Raw genomic sequence first — 18404 nt, forward strand, 5'->3', positions numbered from 1 at the left:
AAAGCAGGAAAGAGTCACATTCCCAGTAACCCTCCTTCACTGCCCCGGGACCTTCAAAGAGCTGAGCCTTTCACTCACTACATGTCTATGCCAATACTAAGTTGTCTGAGTAATAATTAACCTTTGCTGAGAGCATTCTGTGTGCCAGCCACTTTTCTAAACACTTTAGGTTTTATGTTCCTTTTAATATGTCATCCTCAGAATAGCCACCAGAGGCGGGCATTAATACTATCCTCATTTCACAAATGAGGGAACTGACGCATCAAGAGGTGAAATAATTTGCTCAAGGTCAATGAGCCGGCTGGCAGAAGGCCCAGGATTCAGTCCAGGCAACCTGGATCTCCACTCTGCTCCCACCTCTAATCCACCCCTCAGCTCTGAAGTCCTGCCACAGCCAGGAGAGTTACAGTTTCTCACCTGGTCCCACTCTTGGGACCTTGAATTTCAAGTCCTTATCCAGGGCATCGATGACCCTCGATAATATTAAATCAGAGGCCAGATCATGCCCTTCATCTGCCTGTTTTTGTGTTTTTTCCCCTAGAGCTGATACCTACCTACCCTCTTCCTTCATTGGCCCATCTTCTCTGTGACCCAATAATGAATCATTAACTTTTGTAGAGGGCTTTTTAGCTTATAAATTACCTTCATGTATTTCTTTTCATATAATTTCATCCTCTTAATAGCCTTACAGTAGATATTACTAAGGTAGGATGACATTATTACAGGTGAGGAAACAGACTCAGAGAGATGAAATTATTCCCAGGGTCATGGAGATGGTGAGTGGCAGAGTGAGAGCTGGAATCAGGACATAAGTCTATGTTCTTGGCTTTGAGTTATCCCATACCCTAGCTCTAGTTCCTTCCACATTCTGATTTTAGCCAATGAGGATAGGTAAAGATTATCATGTGAAGCAACCACACCACATGACAATGGGGTCAGTGCGTGTTGACTGTTGTTTTCCCAAAGGATAGCTATACTTGGAGGTCCCAGAATGGGAGAAGTGCAGTGCTCTGAATCCAAGGAATTGAGTCAAGGCTGGGATTTCAGGCCTCAGGGCAGATGTAGACTGAAGAGCCTACACCATGCAAGGCCTCCCCCCAACACACAGGCCAATGCAGCCCCTGGAGAAGCATTTGCCACATTTTCCTCCAAAGTCCTTACCAAATGCAGGCTTTTCAGAACCAGGACGTAGAGCTATAGATTATGGACAGGTGTGTACCAGCTGGTTCCAGACTCAAAACATGCTACGGAAGTATTGGAATCTGTGGTGATAGCCCTAAATACAGAGTCCAGAAAATTTCCAGACCACTGGTGGGTGACAGGTCATTAAAATCCCCAGTAGACCCACCTGAATCTCCCAAGGCCCCTTCAGACTGTAGGTAGATCAGAGCCTTGCACAACTCCGTGGACACCTGGGCTAAATGTAAAGCCACACTCTATGGTCTGGACACTTCTATAGAGGAAGCCCAGGGCTGGACTGCCTCTGCCACCAGGCTGTGCCTCTCATCTTGGCCCTGTCGCTTCTTCCCAAGACTGGAGGGTAGATTTTATCTAGAAGAGATTGCCATGTTTACTTCTACCAACAGAAGGACCCTTGGCCTCCATACCTTATTAGTCAGGTATCCTGAAGAAAGAGCAGGAGATTTTCACAGTATTTGCACATTGGCTCTGGTCTGGCAAATATCCTCTCAGAACCCTGGTTCTTGCTTTAAAACTCTCCTGATGGGATCCCTGGGTGGCGCAGCGGTTTGGCACCTGCCTTTGGCCCAGGGCACGATCCTGGAGACCCGGGATCGAATCCCACGTCGGGCTCCCGGTGCATGGAGCCTGCTTCTCCCTCTGCCTATGTCTCTGCCTCTCTCTCTCTCTGTGTGTGACTATCATAAATAAAATAAAAAAAAATTAAAAAAAACTCTCCTGAAAGATCCAAGAATAATCCTCCAGGGAATACATTTGTGCTGCAGATGACGGAGGACTTTGGACTGGACATAGTCTTGAACCTCCCTTCCCACCACCATCTCCATGACATCAGAATCGATCTTGGGTCATATTTCATAAGTGCGGTTCTAATTTTCTTTACATTTGTAACAATAACTCTCATCATTTAGAAAAGTAAGAAACCTTTAGAATTTGGAAGGACTGCTACCGATTCTCTCATCCTTCTCCTATCTGAAGTGAGCATTTCGCTCTGACATTTAACCGTGCGCTGGCACCCTCACCCCAGCTGATATATTTAGGGCCATCCTTCTGTTCCAAGGAACTTTTTATTTTTTCCTTTTCACAGTTCAGCTGGTGGAAAGCTGCAGTGCTCAAAAGTTTCCTTATAATTAAAGGGACACAGCCAGTTAGGATCACTACACCCACAGTTTGACCTACTTCTTTTGCACATCTGTTCACATAACACACGCAGAAAAGAACTCAGTTTTCCTGCCAGTGAGTCCAAACCTTTCCACTGGGCTCCAAAGGGCTTGGCTCAATACCTTGCTCCAGGGAAGGCTTCACAAGCTGGAATCCTTGAAACAAAGTGGAACGCTCTATGGGGCTGCCTACGTGTCCAGGCCCTTAAATGCCCTTACTTGCTTCCTAGCAGGGCCAGTTGATGGCAATTTCTGCCTGGAATCACCCACTTCCCTAACTTTTCGTGTTTGGCTTGTCAACTGGGGACCATTTGTCAGTTGCACTTGCACGCTATAACCCCATATGGTGTCTTTGCACCCAAACTGCCTTGGTGATTTAATTACTTAAATGGCACATGTACCAATAAAAAAAAAAAAAAATCACTGTCAGCCACGTGGCATTCATCACGTTCTGACTATAAAAAACCCAACCAGACTCAACAGGAGGGCCTTTCAGAAGGAGAAGAGATTCTGATTCCTGCTTCTGCAGATTGCACTTACAGACTGGAGAGGATAATCATATTTTGGGGGGAGGGGTAATTATCTCTAAATGCTAAAGGCTAAGGAATATGGTGATGATGACTGGCTTAGGTTTTCCAAATGGCATTTTGAATGGCTTTATTGAGGTGTTTGTTCTACAAAGATATTTAAAGAAGAAAACATAGCCAGTACCTTTTAATATTTAGCTTGTGTGAAACCATACATTTGCACAGTTTGGTTATTTTTTACATGCATTATTTAGGCAGGAGCTGGGTTTATGAAGAGGGTAAGTGGTATGGGGAGGTGGGGATAGCTGTGGTGTCTGTGAGGTTTAGCTTATTCTTTGTAGGGCGGGTGCTGTAACGGAAGAAAGATCTGTGAGGGGATACAGAGGTCGATTTATAAGAGACCGTGAACATCTCTGTATTGATTTCCCTCCAGGTGGGGAGGAGCACGTGTTTGAGAATTCCCCGGTTCTGGATGAAAGGTCGGCCCTTTACTCTGGAGTGCACAAGAAGCCATTTTTCTTTGATGGCTCTCCTGAGAAACCTCCGGAAGATGATTCAGACTCTCTCACCACCTCTCCATCATCCAGCAGCCTGGACACCTGGGGGGCTGGCCGGAAATTGGTCAAAACCTTCAGCAAAGGAGAGAGCCGGGGCCTGATTAAACCCCCCAAGAAGATGGGGACATTCTTCTCATATCCGGAAGAAGAGAAGGCCCAGAAGGTTTCCCGCTCGCTAACTGAGGGGGAGATGAAGAAGGGTCTCGGGTCCCTGAGCCACGGGGTAAGTACGGACGGTGTTTGCTTCTATGACAGCCAGCGGCGTAGGCACCACCTCCTGGTGTCCCTGGAGGAGGTTCAGAGTGTCCGGAAGCAAATCCGCTTGAAGAAAATGGATACTAATTATTCATGTTCCAGAGCTTTTCTCTGCCAGCGTCCCTCCAGAAAAGGAGTCCACAGCAGCATCTGTGACCTGCAGCTGCTCCGGCAGAAACCCAAAGGGGGAGGGAGCTGCGGCGCCCCCAGCAGGAGGGTGCGCGCGCGCCCCTCGGTCAGCGAGTTCAATATCACCTACGTGGTGGAGCGGAGCCTGTACAGCCACCTGAACCTGGCCCAGCTAGTGCGGCCTGCCTCAGACAGGACCCTGAGCAAGGCCGAGAGGCAGGACCTGAGGCGGTGCTTGCTGGAGGAGGATGAGGAGACAAGGAGGAAGTGGGCCGCCACGGTCGACCGCTGTACTAAAAGGGTTCTCTTGAGAATCCACCAGAAGTCTGTGAGTCGGAACCATTGGTCACCAGGACGGCCTTGTCATTTCTGTGAGGTGCAGTCAAGCATTATGGCCTCTCCTCGGGGGAGCCTGGCGTCCTCCCCCTCTCTTCTGCTCCTGACTTCATGACTTCCGGGTCCATTCCGCCATCACCTCAGTTTTCTGACCCTACTTTCATTTAGCAATGGCTTCTTTTCCATTTGTCCTCTTCTTGCCAGTTAAAGCTCTTTGATTTTTCATTGAAACTAAACACTGAAGATGATCCCGAGAAGGGCTTTCAGAGTACAGGGGTGGGGTTTGGCCTCCTCCTAGGAGTGGCTGTCTTGATTCTCAGCAGTCACGTCACTTAACCTCAAAGAAGCTGTTTCAAAACAAGGATATTTTGCCCTTAGAAGACACGTTCATTCTTTCAGTTAATTAGAACAATAGAACTGGCTCACGGGAAGATTGTCATCAACACAATCACTGATTTGATGATTTGAAAACATTGTAAAGTACATCTATTTTATTAGTAGGGCCTGCCAGAAGGTTCTGGAAGGGAAAGGGGGGAAAAAAAAAACTTTAGAGCTCTTTTGTTTTACCTCAATCTATTTGGTAGTCTATCTAATCTTCTTTTTTTTTTTTTTTAAGATTTTATTTATTCATGAGAGACAGAGAGAGAGAGAAAGGTAGAGACACAGGCAGAGGGAGAGACAGAGACATAGGCAGAGGGAGAAGCATGCTCCATGCAGGGAGCCTGATGTGGGACTTGATCCTGGGTCTCCAGGATCACGCCCTGGGCTTAAGGCAGCACTAAACCGCTAAGCCACTGGGGCTGCCCATCTATCTAATCTTCTTAACCAGAGGGTTCGACGTTTAGAAATGTCTTCCACTGCCCCATAGATTCTTCTACACATAGCAAGGAATGAAGTACTTACATTCAAAAGTATTTTTCAGTTTCATTACTGAATGGTTAGAGACCTGGTAAGACTGCTTTTTAGGACATGACTTGTGTCCAACTTGAGAATATAAGCATTTTCCTCAAATTTCCACCCAGCTTTTAGCTTGCCCAGGAACCCATACAAAATGACACAGAGTGGTGAGAGCTGTGGGCTTCCTGGCTCCTCTGTCCCCTGGTGCCCTGCTCAGTCCACTGGGACTGCTAGCTCTGTCCCCTTGAAGGGTCTAAAGGCACAAGCTCTGGTACAGCCTCCCATGGGGGCTTTTCCTGGGGTTCTTTCACATTCACTTGTGAGACGTTCTTCCCTGGACGACTGCTGTAACTTCTGTTCATGCAGTCATGTTCTGCTTCTTGTGGAAATGGAGACTGGTCCATGTCATCCCTAAAGTGATCTTCCCTATTCCAAAAGGATCGGCAGGTCCATCCTAGCCTTTAGTTTTTCCAGATGCTCCCATATGCGTTGACTTTCTTGCTGGAGCTTATTTTTCATCTTTTCTCATTCATACAAATCTTCTAACAATTTTTTTTTTTGTCTTCTAACAATTTAAAACTATTAGCAACAACTTCCCCCTCTGCTTCTTCCTCTGCATCATGGCGATAGCGTGTGGTTGATTTTGTGTTTGTCGTACAGTAACAGAATTCTCTTTCTCACTCATTCAATTCTGACTCACAGGTCCTCTGTAAAGTGCTATAGTGAACCAACCTTAGTATAATTTATTAACTTCAGAGGACCTCTGCTCAGTTCATCTGCACAGAAAGAACCTTGATTGAACAGTTAATTGGTTACTCACCCCCACGAACTTAAATCATGTCATTCTGAGAATTTTTCCACCTTCATTACTTTGAATTCCTTATGCGTCCCTCATATTTATTGCCAGGCTAATAATATAACTTCTGCAAGACTTTTTAGAAGTTAATTTTCTAAGATTTGTGCTAAGTAAATTGTGGGCCAGTGATCTTAATTCTTCACTGACATTAAATATGGACATAGGGCAACTTTCTTTTCAAGCACCACGCTCCCCACCCCCCCATAAACGTGGCACTGTATAATCTCTTTCCCAGATGGCACCCAATACTGGATATTTTTAAGGTACTATGAGCCTGAAGTAGTACTGGACAGCTCTAGCACTTGCTAAAATATGTGTCCAGTACTAAATTAGAAATGTGCACATACCTCTTCCTGTTAAGTATAACTGCACAATCAGGAAGATGAAATTTAATTTTCTAATTATTCAGAGACTATAAGTGAAAATAAGCATTTTAACAACAGAGTTTTTTGGGGTTGTTTTGGTTTGGTTTTACGGGACTAATTTCTTTGCTTGGTTTACCTAAACAGTTTTTTCCATCCTTCTTGTCCTATCTCCTCCACTTTATCTGAAAGTGCACAGTTTATCCTCTACTCTCTAAACCTGATCCTTATGTCTTTCAAAAAATGCCATATTTGCTTGATGAAACCTTAGGGAAATGATAATGCTGTATATTCACTGGAAATGGTCACGTGTCTTGCTTTTTATTTGGTCATTCAGTTTTTGTTTGGGGGAACAGGCATGCATGACATTTTGGAATCTTGTCCATTTTTAAAAGTCAACTCCCCACCCCCACCCAAAACATGTTTTCAACTGCATGACCATTCCATTGACTGGCTCTCCTCATCCACAAGCCTCTATCCCAAATGTTCTTATCATTATCTGTACAGGAGATATAGGATCTTAAAAAAACCTCACTTAGGTTTGAATTATGTAGACCACCAAAGTCAAAGATTGGTTTACTTTCTTTTACTATTCTCTCTATAATCTGTGTTCTCTGTTGAAGGATTGCTGTGTCAAAGAACTGCTTGATATTACAGAACAAGCTGAAGATTTGCTCAAGCGACGTTTATTGTTATATTCTTTGTCTCTCCTCCACTGATAAGAGTTTGTTCCAGACACCTTAGCATATCACCGAGAGAGGTTTTAGTTGGTAGCAAAGAAACCCAGCCCACTCTTCACTCTGAGCTTTTTATTCAGGAATAAATGCATACAGCTGGTGTATGAAGACATAAATGAGCTAATTCATTGCAGTAAAGTTTCCACATAAATTCTTTCTCAATTATTTCATGTGTATCAGAAAGTACATGCTGGGCTCCAGTGTTGCAGTCGATGCTGGAATTTAAAGCAGGGAAATGCAGAAGCCATAAAATGATGAGGCATCTGGGCGCCATACTAGATCTGTGAAGCCCTGAGTCACAGGAAAGGAACTAGAAATAAAATCACTGCCTTTGCAAAAATGCAAAAATCTATCAGCATTATAAAGCTGGAAAGGGAAGGTAAATGTTAAAAATTAGCCTTGAGAGGTGGCCATAACATTGCTTACAAGGTTACAGGATTTGGTGTTTTTGTATAAAGTGGTCTCTTTTTATAGAATAGAATACAGTTAGGTTGACTATTAAGGGAGATCAGATTGTCCATTGATATTTAGTATCAAATTAGAATTATATCCGTGGTAGATTATTTTCAACAGCAACATCAGCTTTGGTGAAAGAGAAAAAAACAGTTGTGTGAGCTCCTGATTTTGGAATCCCGAAGTGCCCCCTGCAATACTTCTGTATCTCCAGGCCCTCAACTCTGCTGTGCCATGCCTGCCATCTCTCACTTTCTGGTCCATTCCTGGGAGGCTGTGATTTTACAATGGAAGCTCCTAGAGTCTAAGGCCCAGAAAGAAGCTTCAGTCTTTCATTTGCATACTTGTAACGTTGACTAAGCCTAAAACTTCAGTATAATTGTCTGGACAAGCTACCAATTGAATCCTCAGAGCAGCCGTGATGAAAGTGAAAGCCCAGCATTCATAACACGTCTGCTACTCATGGACAAAGCAAAACTCAGAGAGTCTAAGTACTTTCCCTGTCACACAGCACACAAGTGGCAGGATCAGAGCAATCTGTGATTCCAGAAACCTTGGCATTTTGCTTCCTGGCTGTTTCTGCTTTCTCAATTCAGTTACTATATATCTCAAGTATATTTATTCTAAACAAGCAATGTTTATAGTATACCTTGTGCTTCTCTGTTCATTTCTTCCATTGAACAGCTGTTAACTAGATTTCTTAGAGAAACAATATAAAATACTGGAACCCAAATCTGCTCTTCAGCTTTTATCACCATTTGCTTAAAAAGTAAATCAGTTGTAACAAAAATTAATGTGCTTCGAGTCTGCCCTGCAGATTTTTTTGGGTGGGGGAGGGAGTGGCCATTGAATAGCTTTTGCTGGAAAAAACAGAATTCAAAGCAAGTTCTGAAATATAAAATTGCTGAAATATAAGCAATTCCATAAAGTTTGAAACCAACTAAAGGACAATGAGGTTTTCATTCTTTATAACATCAGTGCTTCTCCTCCTGGGATTAAGGGAGTGTGGTCAGAGACAGTCACTGAATCAACCTTTTCTTTCTGGGCAAATGTGGTGTCTTCATACACTCCGAGTTAAAGGGTCGTAATTAGTTAAGTTGGGCAGTTAGATGGGAAAGTTAGCAGCACATTTGGCAAGGTCAAGGAAGCAACGAGTGAGTAATTCTCTTGGCCTGATTGGACTACGAGGAACATAAGCTTTTTTCCCCTTCTCAGCGATTTAAAACCAAACTAAACAAGAATCTGTTAGAAAAGCCTGCTGTCAGTGGCAGAGCGATACAGGATTTCAGACTTGGGTTTCCAAGACCATTCTGAGCGCATGGATTCCCCTGGTACATACCCCCTTGTCATCACTACTGTACGTGGCTGATACAGGGGGGACTGGAAGGGGATGTTCTGTTGCTAAGCGACAGGGAATCTTAGAACACTTAACCCGTGGGTGGCTTTTTGTTGTGTGTGTGTTTTTTGTTTTTGTTTTTGTTTTAACCATTTGGTTTTTGCATGTTAAGGGGATTCTAGACCTCTAGTGTAGGCCAAGTTCCAGTGACCTCTGGAAGGCAAAAGGAGGGAAATTTCCTTAAAACATGAATCACGGATTTTTTTCTCATCATTTCTTATTTCCTACTTTCATCCTGTAACATATTTGTGATTCAGTGATTGTCCTGCAAGTGGGAAAATGTGTGGGGTTGGTGCACTGCTGGCTGGCTTAAACATAACTGGATTATTCCTGCCCTACCCTTTCCTTTGCACAGAGAACCTGCAGTTTTGGAGGATTTGACTTAACGAACCGTTCTCTACACATTGGCAGCAACAATTCTGACCCAATGGTGAGTATACATCAAAGGAAAAGCAAAGAAGGTTTGGATTCAAGCAATCTGGTTGCCATAGTTTCATATCGAGTGTCTTTGAGAAACCATAGTGTGTTACATCGGTGATCCTACATCGTATTTGGAAAGAAGCCCTGTCTTTCCCATCTTATGCTCTGCTGTTCCATGAGGAAGGAACAGTGACTGCCTTGCAGCCTGTAATGCCTTTGCTTCCTGTTCTCTTCAAGTCGCAAATCCAGAGGAGGTTGGCTTCTACCATCCTAGCCATTTAAGCAACACATGCTTTTTGTTCCCACTAGTTGCAAGTGCACACAACCACTACATATAGGTAGTGTGACAGGATGGATCCCCGTGATGAGGGTCCGAGAATAGGACCCAGTCTATTTCAAAGACACCAGTCTTACCGTAGGCCAGTTCATGGCCCTATGCGAATCTAGGTTTTTCTGATCTGGGGTGTCCTAGAATGAACCCCAGTCTCCTTGGGCCCAAAGCAAACCCTACTCTTTAGAGTCAGGGTTCTAGCTGCCTCACACCTGCTTCTGGATCACTGTGGGGACAGGGTACCACTATGGTGTACATACCCTGTTCCCTAAGGTTTCTTTTGGTGAGGCTCCAAGGACATAGGTCAGTTGTACCTACAGGTTTGTTTTCCCCTTATGCATTCTGTCTCAAACTGTGGAATTAAAATTCCATGCTTTATATTTGTATATATGTCATGTGTCAGCTAAAATATCCATCTGTGATTTCTGAAGTGTTTGAGAATTTTCTAGCAGAATAACACTATTTTATTTGGATATCAAATTTTATTGATTCATAAACTATTAATTTTATGTAGTCGATCTTTAAAAAAATGAGAGAGGAAGTATGATTTCTTTTTTCCTTTCTCAGGGGAAAGATCCCCCACACACACACAATGTAAAATAAAATGAGCGGTGATCACAAGTCTAACTTGTTCAGAGAAGGAAATGTACAGTTGACCACACAGAGCTCTAGAGTGATGTAAGTCCCATCAGACGTGGGACTTCCAATTACTGAGATTTGCCATTTTGTTCATTATCACTGAAATGCAGTCCCCTTGGGTATCTAAAAATGAGAAAAAGTAGACTAGAAGATACTAAGGTTAAAAAAAATGTAACCCACATGCCACTTTAAACAAATAAGCAGAGGCACCTGGGTGGCTCAGTGGTTCAGTGTCTGCCTTTGGCTCAGGTTGTGATCCCGGGGTCCTGGGATTGAGTCCTGCATCAGGCTCCCCTTTGGGAGCCTGTTTCTCTGCCTATGCCTCTCTCTCTGTGTCTCTCATGAATAAATAAATAAAATCTTATAAAATAAATTCCATAAAAAAATAAAAATAAACCCGCAAAGCCCCTTAGTGAGTAGCTTTTAATTTTTAGTCGAAAAGATAAATAACCTAGCACTGAGTTAACATAGGAAAAAATTTCAAGATCCTGAGGGAATGCCAATATTTCTCTGAGAGGTAGAACATTAATGGTTTGAATAATAAAACCTGTTTCTGGGCTTCATTTGTGATTAAAGATACTTACTTTGTTTTTCAGAGTAAAGAAGGAGATTTTGTGTACAAAGAAGTTATCAAATCACCCACTGCCTCTCGCATCTCTCTTGGGAAAAAGGTGAAATCAGTGAAAGAGACAATGAGGAAGAGGATGTCTAAAAAATATAGCAGCTCTGTCTCTGAGCAGGTATGTAACTCCTGAGCAAAGTGCCAAGCCAAGGATAATTAGTCCTGAGATTTGATATGGTGCTAAATACTATTCATTAATATTAACGAGGCTCTCGGACCATGCTTAGTTTATGGACACAGAAGTTCGATAGACCTTTATTCAGTAATTTATTCAAAGATTCAGTAAACGTTTACAAGGCACTTAGAGCAGTCCATGGTCAGTGCTGGGAATCCATGATGCAGACCCTGCCTTTTATAGACACATAAGAAAAAGATAACATGTAAAGAAATGATTATTCCTTAGTGCAATAAGCACTTAACATTTGATACAAAGGGAGGATTTTATTTGCAGAAATATTCCTTGCTACAAAATGGATGTTACCAGAATCGAACCTAAAAAAGACACTCCTGTTTCCTTAGCAGATTTTTAAAAAAGGTTGCAGAAGTTTCTCCAAAAGATCATAGCAAGTAGACTCAGTCTTCTGACTGCAGGGCTCCCCATAGTGGTCATTTCTGAAGGGGCATTTTTCACTAACTGGACCTCCCTGTGGCCATTAAGATAGCACAGCATAGACCCCCCTCCAGTTTTATAAATTCATCAGTAGAAACATGACCAGTTCCTGTCCTATTGTATGGGTGGAGGGAATAAAGGCATTTGGAGAGCTGAGCCTTGAGGTAATTTTGACCATTTGCACCTTTGTAGCATTCATTGTGTAGTCCGTTGAAGTATCTGTGTGTGAGATGTTTGTTTTCTTGAAATGTGTAGGTAATGCTGCTCTATCCACCAAATAAAAACAGGAAAAGCAGACATTTTTGCTCAGCGGCTGCCCTCTGGTGGACATAGTAAGCTAAAACCCAAGCAGCTCCCTGTTTGAATTCCTGACCACCAGCTCTAGCTGGTAGCCTGCACTGTGATTCAGACAAAGCCCACATGGTGTCTTCACCGAATTACAGTGGTTCTCATTGAAGGGATTAGAGGGTAGATTTTTGTTTCCCCTCCAGTCCCAGAGCAACTGGGGCTATTTTTGATATTCACAACTGGGTGGGGGTGGGGGCAGGGTGGCTGCTACCAGCATCCAGTGGATACAGGATCGGGATGCTGGCAAACGTTTTATGACAGCTCCCCACACAGTTATCCATCCAATATGCTGACAGTGCTCAGGTTGAGAAACTGGCTTGTGAGACCTACAGGGGAAGTCTGGGCTGCCTCCATGATTATTTTCCTTCCTTGTCTAGTGGCCCAGCAATGAGGCAAACTGTTCACTCTCCTATGAAGCAGATGACATGCCAGTCACTGAAAGCAGCACCAGGGAGTGAAAGCACTTTATTTAGTTGCTTTTCCCATGAATTGAAACATCTACTAAAAGCTCCTGTGTACGTACATTGTTAGTGGGTTTCTGCCTTACGGATCAGGAGCACAGAATGTTAATGTTATTTTGAGCTGTTTTCTATAATTTTACTACCATAGAACAGGCACAAGCCTTAATTCTCTTTTTTAAAGCAGTCATTTCACATAAGTGGGGGAAGAAAAGGAATAAATGATCATTATAAAGCTTTTTGGAGACAGGAAACTAATGTTGCAAGGTTTTGGTTTGTTTTGTTTTTTTTCCCTAACATTTTAGTAGATATATCAGCCATTACAGTAAAGATCTTTGCTGTTTCTGCTTTATGCCCAACACCTAGACTAGTACTTGTTCTTGTAGGTAAAATCAGCAAATATGTGATAAATAAATTAATAAAAGCATTTGAGAACATACAGTATCAGAGATGTATATGTCATATTGCTGTTTTGCAAAATGTGCATGGTTTTCAGAAGCATTAAAAAAAGATAATTGGACAGATGACTTCTTTGATGATTCAGAAAGAGGATTAAAAACGCATTTAGGAATTCACACTTTGCAGCTTCAGTTACTTTACACTGATGGCACCTCTGTTTATAGTTGTTTTTCAGGTTGTTTGCTCACTTAAATGTAAAGCACAGTGACGCCTGAGTGGCTCAGTCGTTGAGCATCTGCCTTTGGCTCAGGGCATGATCCTGGTCCTGGGATCGAGTCCCCCATCAGGTTCCCTGCATGGAGCCTGCTTCTCCCTCTGCCTGTCTCTGCCTCTGTGTATCTCTCATAAATAAATAAAATCTAAAAAAAATGTAAAGCACAAATATGTTTTGAGGGCACCTGATTGGCTCAGTCAGTAGAGCATGTGACTCCTGATGTCAGAGTCCTGAGTTCAAGCCCCACATTGGGTGTAGAGCTTACTTAAAAAAAAAAAAAGTGTTTTGGATCAGAGGCTGCCATTACTGTTGTCCTTAAATGTTTGCAGGACCCGCAGAATCAGGTCAGAGCCCTTCTGATGATTCGGCACTATGCAAATAACAGGTTTCATTTAGATGGTTTTGTGCTCACGTGGTTATGGAACATGCCAGAAAGAGGTCTATTTTGGCAAGTAAACCATTCTGACTGCAGGCTTTTTGAAGCATGATATTGTCTATCCGTATAGCACCACCAATCAAGCATGCTGTACTTATATGTGCAAACAAGGGGCTGCCAAGCTAATGCTACACAGCCACCCTAAGAGTGGAAGAGTACTGCTGAGTCATGCCTGTCAGCATTCTGACCTGGAAGGGACTTCACAGCTTTGTACTAACAACACACAAAGGAAGTAAAAGGAGCAAAAACCAAATGGTGATAGAGAAATTTTATTATAGACCAAAAAATTGGTATTTTTGCTGTATATCCTAAATTGGTATTTCATTAGCTAATTCCAAGCATTTGCATAAACAGAAAAAGAATTTGGCCTTTTTGGTTTTTTTAAGTTTAAACATTTCTGATTAAATATTCTCTGATAGTACTTCCAGATACTACATTACTGATAGATTGTACTTGATCTGCATTTGAACTCCAGCTTTATTACTGGCCTATAGACCATGCTAGAAGGCTCTAAGCCTTTAATAAAATGTTCTCAGAGGGAGATAGATTTTTCTTGGAGATTTCAAGAATATCTATTTGAGCACGAGAAATGATTGAGTTACATGAACCACAACTTCAGACTGATGCAAGGGTGTATAGATTAAAAAGGAGAATATTGGGTACAGAATGAAATATGGGTATAAAAATGGATTTGATTGATTTTGTTGAGAGCTAAATTGCCTCAGATTATAAAATGACACCCATCCACTCTGATGAAACTTAATTTCATTGAAACTCATTTCAGGACTCGGGTCTTGATGGAATGCCTGGCTCCCCTCCATCTTCACAGCCTGACAGTGAACACATGGACAAGCCCAAGCTCAAAGCCGGAGGTTCTGTAGAGAGTCTGCGCAGCTCTCTGAGTGGGCAGAGCTCGATGAGTACGTCTAGTTTGTAATTATACAAGATTTCAGTTGGAGTCAAAATCAGACTTTCCTGAGTGTCAGAGTCAGGCAGTTTAAAGATGAGTAAGACCAAGTTCCTACCTTTAGGATGCTATTAAGAGACAGACCTGCAAAACAGGTGGACCTAGCATCCTATTTGTTTAGTAGCAGACGTATAGCAGTAGCACAGAAGAAGGGGTGATGAATTTTGATTGGAGAAAATGGAGAAAGCAGCTCAAAGGAAGGATCTGGAGAATGGAAGGATATGGAAAAATAAGTCAAGGGGAAAGGCTCATGAAATGACCAACAAATTAAGAGGTGGGGGAAGAGAGAATTTGAAATGTCACATGTAACACAAGCTACTCGACCACTCCTGGGCTAATGGGGGTGCCAGCTGGATGGGAAAGGGGAAGAGAGCAACACCATTTTCAAAGCCACTGACCTTGGGCAAGTAACTGGACTTCTCTCAGTTTCCTCACCTGTAAAACAGGGTAAAAATAGTAAGCCTGGGAGCTTATGAATGTTGAAGGCTTTTGGTGTGTGGAACCTGGATTCCCAGGTCATAAAGGCAGCCTGCTGGAGTCCCTGGTCTACTTAGGTGGTTGATTAGGGATAAAAAACAGAAAACTCAGATCTCCTGGACTCCTAATCTGGCCCTGCTATGGTCCTGACATATCCCTGTGACTTTTCCGCTCTGTCCCTTTGTTTCCTAACCTGTGATACCTTTGATGTCTTTAAGCTTTGCTATACAAGAAATCCGTATTTACCCTTGTTCTTCCTGTTTTTTCTGTGCAGGTGGTCAAACAGTGAGTACCACTGATTCCTCGACCAGCAACAGGGAGAGTGTCAAGTCAGAAGATGGTGATGATGAGGAGCCCCCTTACCGGGGCCCCTTCTGTGGACGTGCCAGGGTGCACACGGACTTCACGCCCAGTCCCTATGACACAGACTCACTCAAGCTCAAGGTAGGTCTCCACCTCAGAGCCATTCTTGATATCTTCAAGAGGTGTTCTGTTTTCCTTGCTGCTCAGTGCTGGGCTCCCGTGGTGCATACTGGCCAGTATCTTGGCTACTGTGATAAACCTGTCTCTTCAGTACAGAAAAACAAAAACAGAGACCCAGCTAGCATTGAGGACAAAGGTGGGTCTTGTGTTAATCCTCTGTCATCACCTCATCCCCTAGCCATTCCCTTTGACCTCAGCTTCCTTTTAGAATTCCTGTTGCCCTCCACCCTCCAGCTCTTGTCTTTCTCCAGCTGAAGAAACCTTCTTCTCTGTGTGACTGACCAGTAATGTTTATATGGGACAGATGGCGCTGCACAAAATACATTAAGCAGTTATAGAACAGGGACTGCTGCTGGCATTTGCTTGGTGGGGAGTCTTTCTCTAGGAAGTAGGAGGTCTGGATGATGGACCAGGCATCCAGAAAGCCAGGTGCCCACCTAGTTGGAAGCCCTAACAAAGACTTCAGCCACACCTCATCTTGTGGTGCAAGGGGTGGAGGGTATGGGACCTCAGGCCTGCATGGAATCTAGCAGAGTCAGGAGAGCTCTGGCTCACTGCCAGGCTCCCAGTTATGTGTGGTAATTTGTGGAATCCTGATTAACACATCTAATTGGTGCACAGTTCATGCCTAGAGATGTACCTAATGCAAAGATCTTTATTCCCTGGGCTGCAGAAAGGAGACGTCATTGATATAATTAGCAAGCCACCCATGGGCACCTGGATGGGTCTCTTGAACAATAAAGTCGGCACATTCAAGTTCATCTATGTAGATGTGCTAAATGAGGAAGAAGAGAAGCCCAAGCGCCCCACCAGAAGGAGGAGAAAAGGAAGACCACCCCAGCCCAAATCGGTGGAAGATCTACTTGATCGGATCAACCTGAAAGTTAGTTTCTTCCTGTTGTAGTCACACATGGCAACCTATTGCCTTCTCCTCTTCCTAAAATAAGCAAGGGCACTTTCCGGGAAGGGCGTGGGTGATCTATGTCATCCAACAAGGGTGGCCCATTACTACAATAAATATCTATTATTCTACAGAAACAGGTACCAGTGTTCAAACATGGCTGTTGACCTCCGCTGCAGGTGACCACATAAGTCCCAGGTCACAATTTGCTGTAGCCTCAAGAATAGCTTTCAAAGAGCTGTGAGTTTCCAGCTACCACCAGGGAGGGCTGTAATCGCAAACCCCCTGGCGCCCTGTTCACTCAGCCCCACAGGCTGTGAGGATCCACCCACGGCCCCTCTCCCAGTGTTATTCCCAGGATCTAGTGCATAGGGGCCGCAGCCATACCTTTTGTTTCCTCCTTACAAAACCCTCTTGCTCCTGAGGAAGTCACAGGGCTTTGAGTTGGGATTTCGGTAGCTCTGTAAAGGAAAGAAAAGTGACTCCACTGTGTGCTGTGTGGCCTTAAAGGCGTCAGTCAGAGCAAAGGCACAGTTCAAATGCAAACCAGTGGAGTCCACCTCAGCCTGCAAGGTCCGTCTTCTTAACCCATGATTAATGAAATGCCCTGCCTTCCTGCTAAGCTGTGCAACTGGGAGGTGCAGAATAGATTACAAATGATAGTTACCAATCTTGCAATTAGCAGGAAAGGGACTGTGGAAAGTGTTCAGGGGTTTGAGGCCAGGTGTTGGTCGTGGATCACGTAGCAGAGCTTGCTGACTCACTTGTGTCCTCCCTCACAGGAGCACATGCCCACTTTCCTGTTTAATGGATATGAAGACCTGGATACCTTTAAGCTCCTGGAGGAGGAAGACTTGGATGAGTTAAATATCAGGGACCCAGAACACAGGGCCGTTCTCTTGACAGCAGTGGAGCTGTTACAGGAATACGACAGTAAGTTCCTCCCAGCACACAAGCGTGCCTTGTTAGATCAGCCACTGATCTAACACTCCTTTGGTCCCACTCCATCCAAAGCCAGGATCCATTTGTTCTGTACTCTGTCAAATGGCACAAAGGTATGAATTGCCAACATAGCCCTTTTGGTTGATGCTGGAGAGCAAAAGAAAACCTTACTACTGGTTCCTTTCCTGGTGTGTTTCTAGGTAACATTTGAGGAAAACGCTGCCCTCAGGGATTGAGAAACGAATTACAGTTTTCTTAGCACAGTAGACGGCACCTTTGGGAATGCTGGGATGTGCAGCTTGGCAGGTCATCAGGAGACCTGGGCACAGATGAAGCTGATGCCCTGGGAGCGTCCTGCCAGCCATGGGCTAATCACTTCTCAGAGCACACTGGAGTAGTTTTCTTATTGAATGGGAGGGTTCATGAATACTTGACATTCATCAGCTTCCACTGAAACAGCAGGAAATACCTGAAGTGAATACAGCGAGCAGAGAATTCCATATTGCTCGTTCTCAGCCGAGGCGAGAGCTCATTTTTATAGTCCACAGGCAGAGTTCAGTAGGCTCGCAGCTTTTATGGAGTCTATTTGAATACGCTGTATGCTTTGCTCCATTAACCTAGTCTTATCTTGCTCTTTATTCTTCAATCTGACATCAAAAATACCCCTGAAATTATTCATCATGAGGGGAGTATCCTTTCTAGTTATTGAATTCAAATGCATTTTCTTTCAAGCGCCCTGCTTCGCTAGCTAATAGCATTTCTGTTGCTAAAAGACAACCAAAACCATGGTTAATGGTGGGAAAAAAAAAAATATATATGTATATATTACTGAATGGATCAGGCCCACAAGACATGGAAGCAAGTGAGTCGGTACAGTTAAGTTCACTTCTGCTTAATCAGTCCTCCCTCTAAATTAACTGATAAACATAGAGGACCACACAACATCCAATAGATATCTGAACCCTAGATAAATACACTGCCTCCAGGGATAGATTTGAAGAGAATTGTGCTTCGTAGTTAATACTACTTTATAACCGCGTCTCTTTGGTATAGGACCTGTCTCTTGGGAAGTGGACGTGCGGCCAGGTTGTGTAGAGAGAGCCACCTGGCCCAGTGCCTGGTGTGGCCAGCCAGCTATATGAATATCAATTAACATTCAATCATCTACTCTCCTGAACCACATCTGCTCTATAAAATAGCTCATTTGCTCTTCCTTAGCCACTAGGAACAGCTGG

The 18404-nt window shown here is 43.6% G+C and overlaps 1 protein-coding gene across 5 annotated transcripts in view; it reads left to right on the plus strand.

Moving 5' to 3' along the window:
* SASH1 (SAM and SH3 domain containing 1) overlaps positions 1 to 18404 on the plus strand; it is a 314530-nt gene that overhangs the window by 276236 nt on the left and 19890 nt on the right. For all 5 annotated transcript variants that reach the window (XM_038526301.1, XM_038526300.1, XM_038526298.1 and 2 more), the window contains 7 exons: positions 3318 to 3664; positions 9218 to 9292; positions 10849 to 10992; positions 14184 to 14319; positions 15118 to 15287; positions 16000 to 16209; positions 17010 to 17160. In XM_038526301.1, coding sequence (XP_038382229.1) covers positions 3318 to 3664; positions 9218 to 9292; positions 10849 to 10992; positions 14184 to 14319; positions 15118 to 15287; positions 16000 to 16209; positions 17010 to 17160 — 1233 coding nt within the window. The remainder of the gene's footprint in view (positions 1 to 3317; positions 3665 to 9217; positions 9293 to 10848; positions 10993 to 14183; positions 14320 to 15117; positions 15288 to 15999; positions 16210 to 17009; positions 17161 to 18404) is intronic.

Source organism: Canis lupus, chromosome 1, assembly GCF_011100685.1.
Source record: "Canis lupus familiaris isolate Mischka breed German Shepherd chromosome 1, alternate assembly UU_Cfam_GSD_1.0, whole genome shotgun sequence".
Classification (NCBI taxonomy): domain Eukaryota; kingdom Metazoa; phylum Chordata; class Mammalia; order Carnivora; family Canidae; genus Canis; species Canis lupus.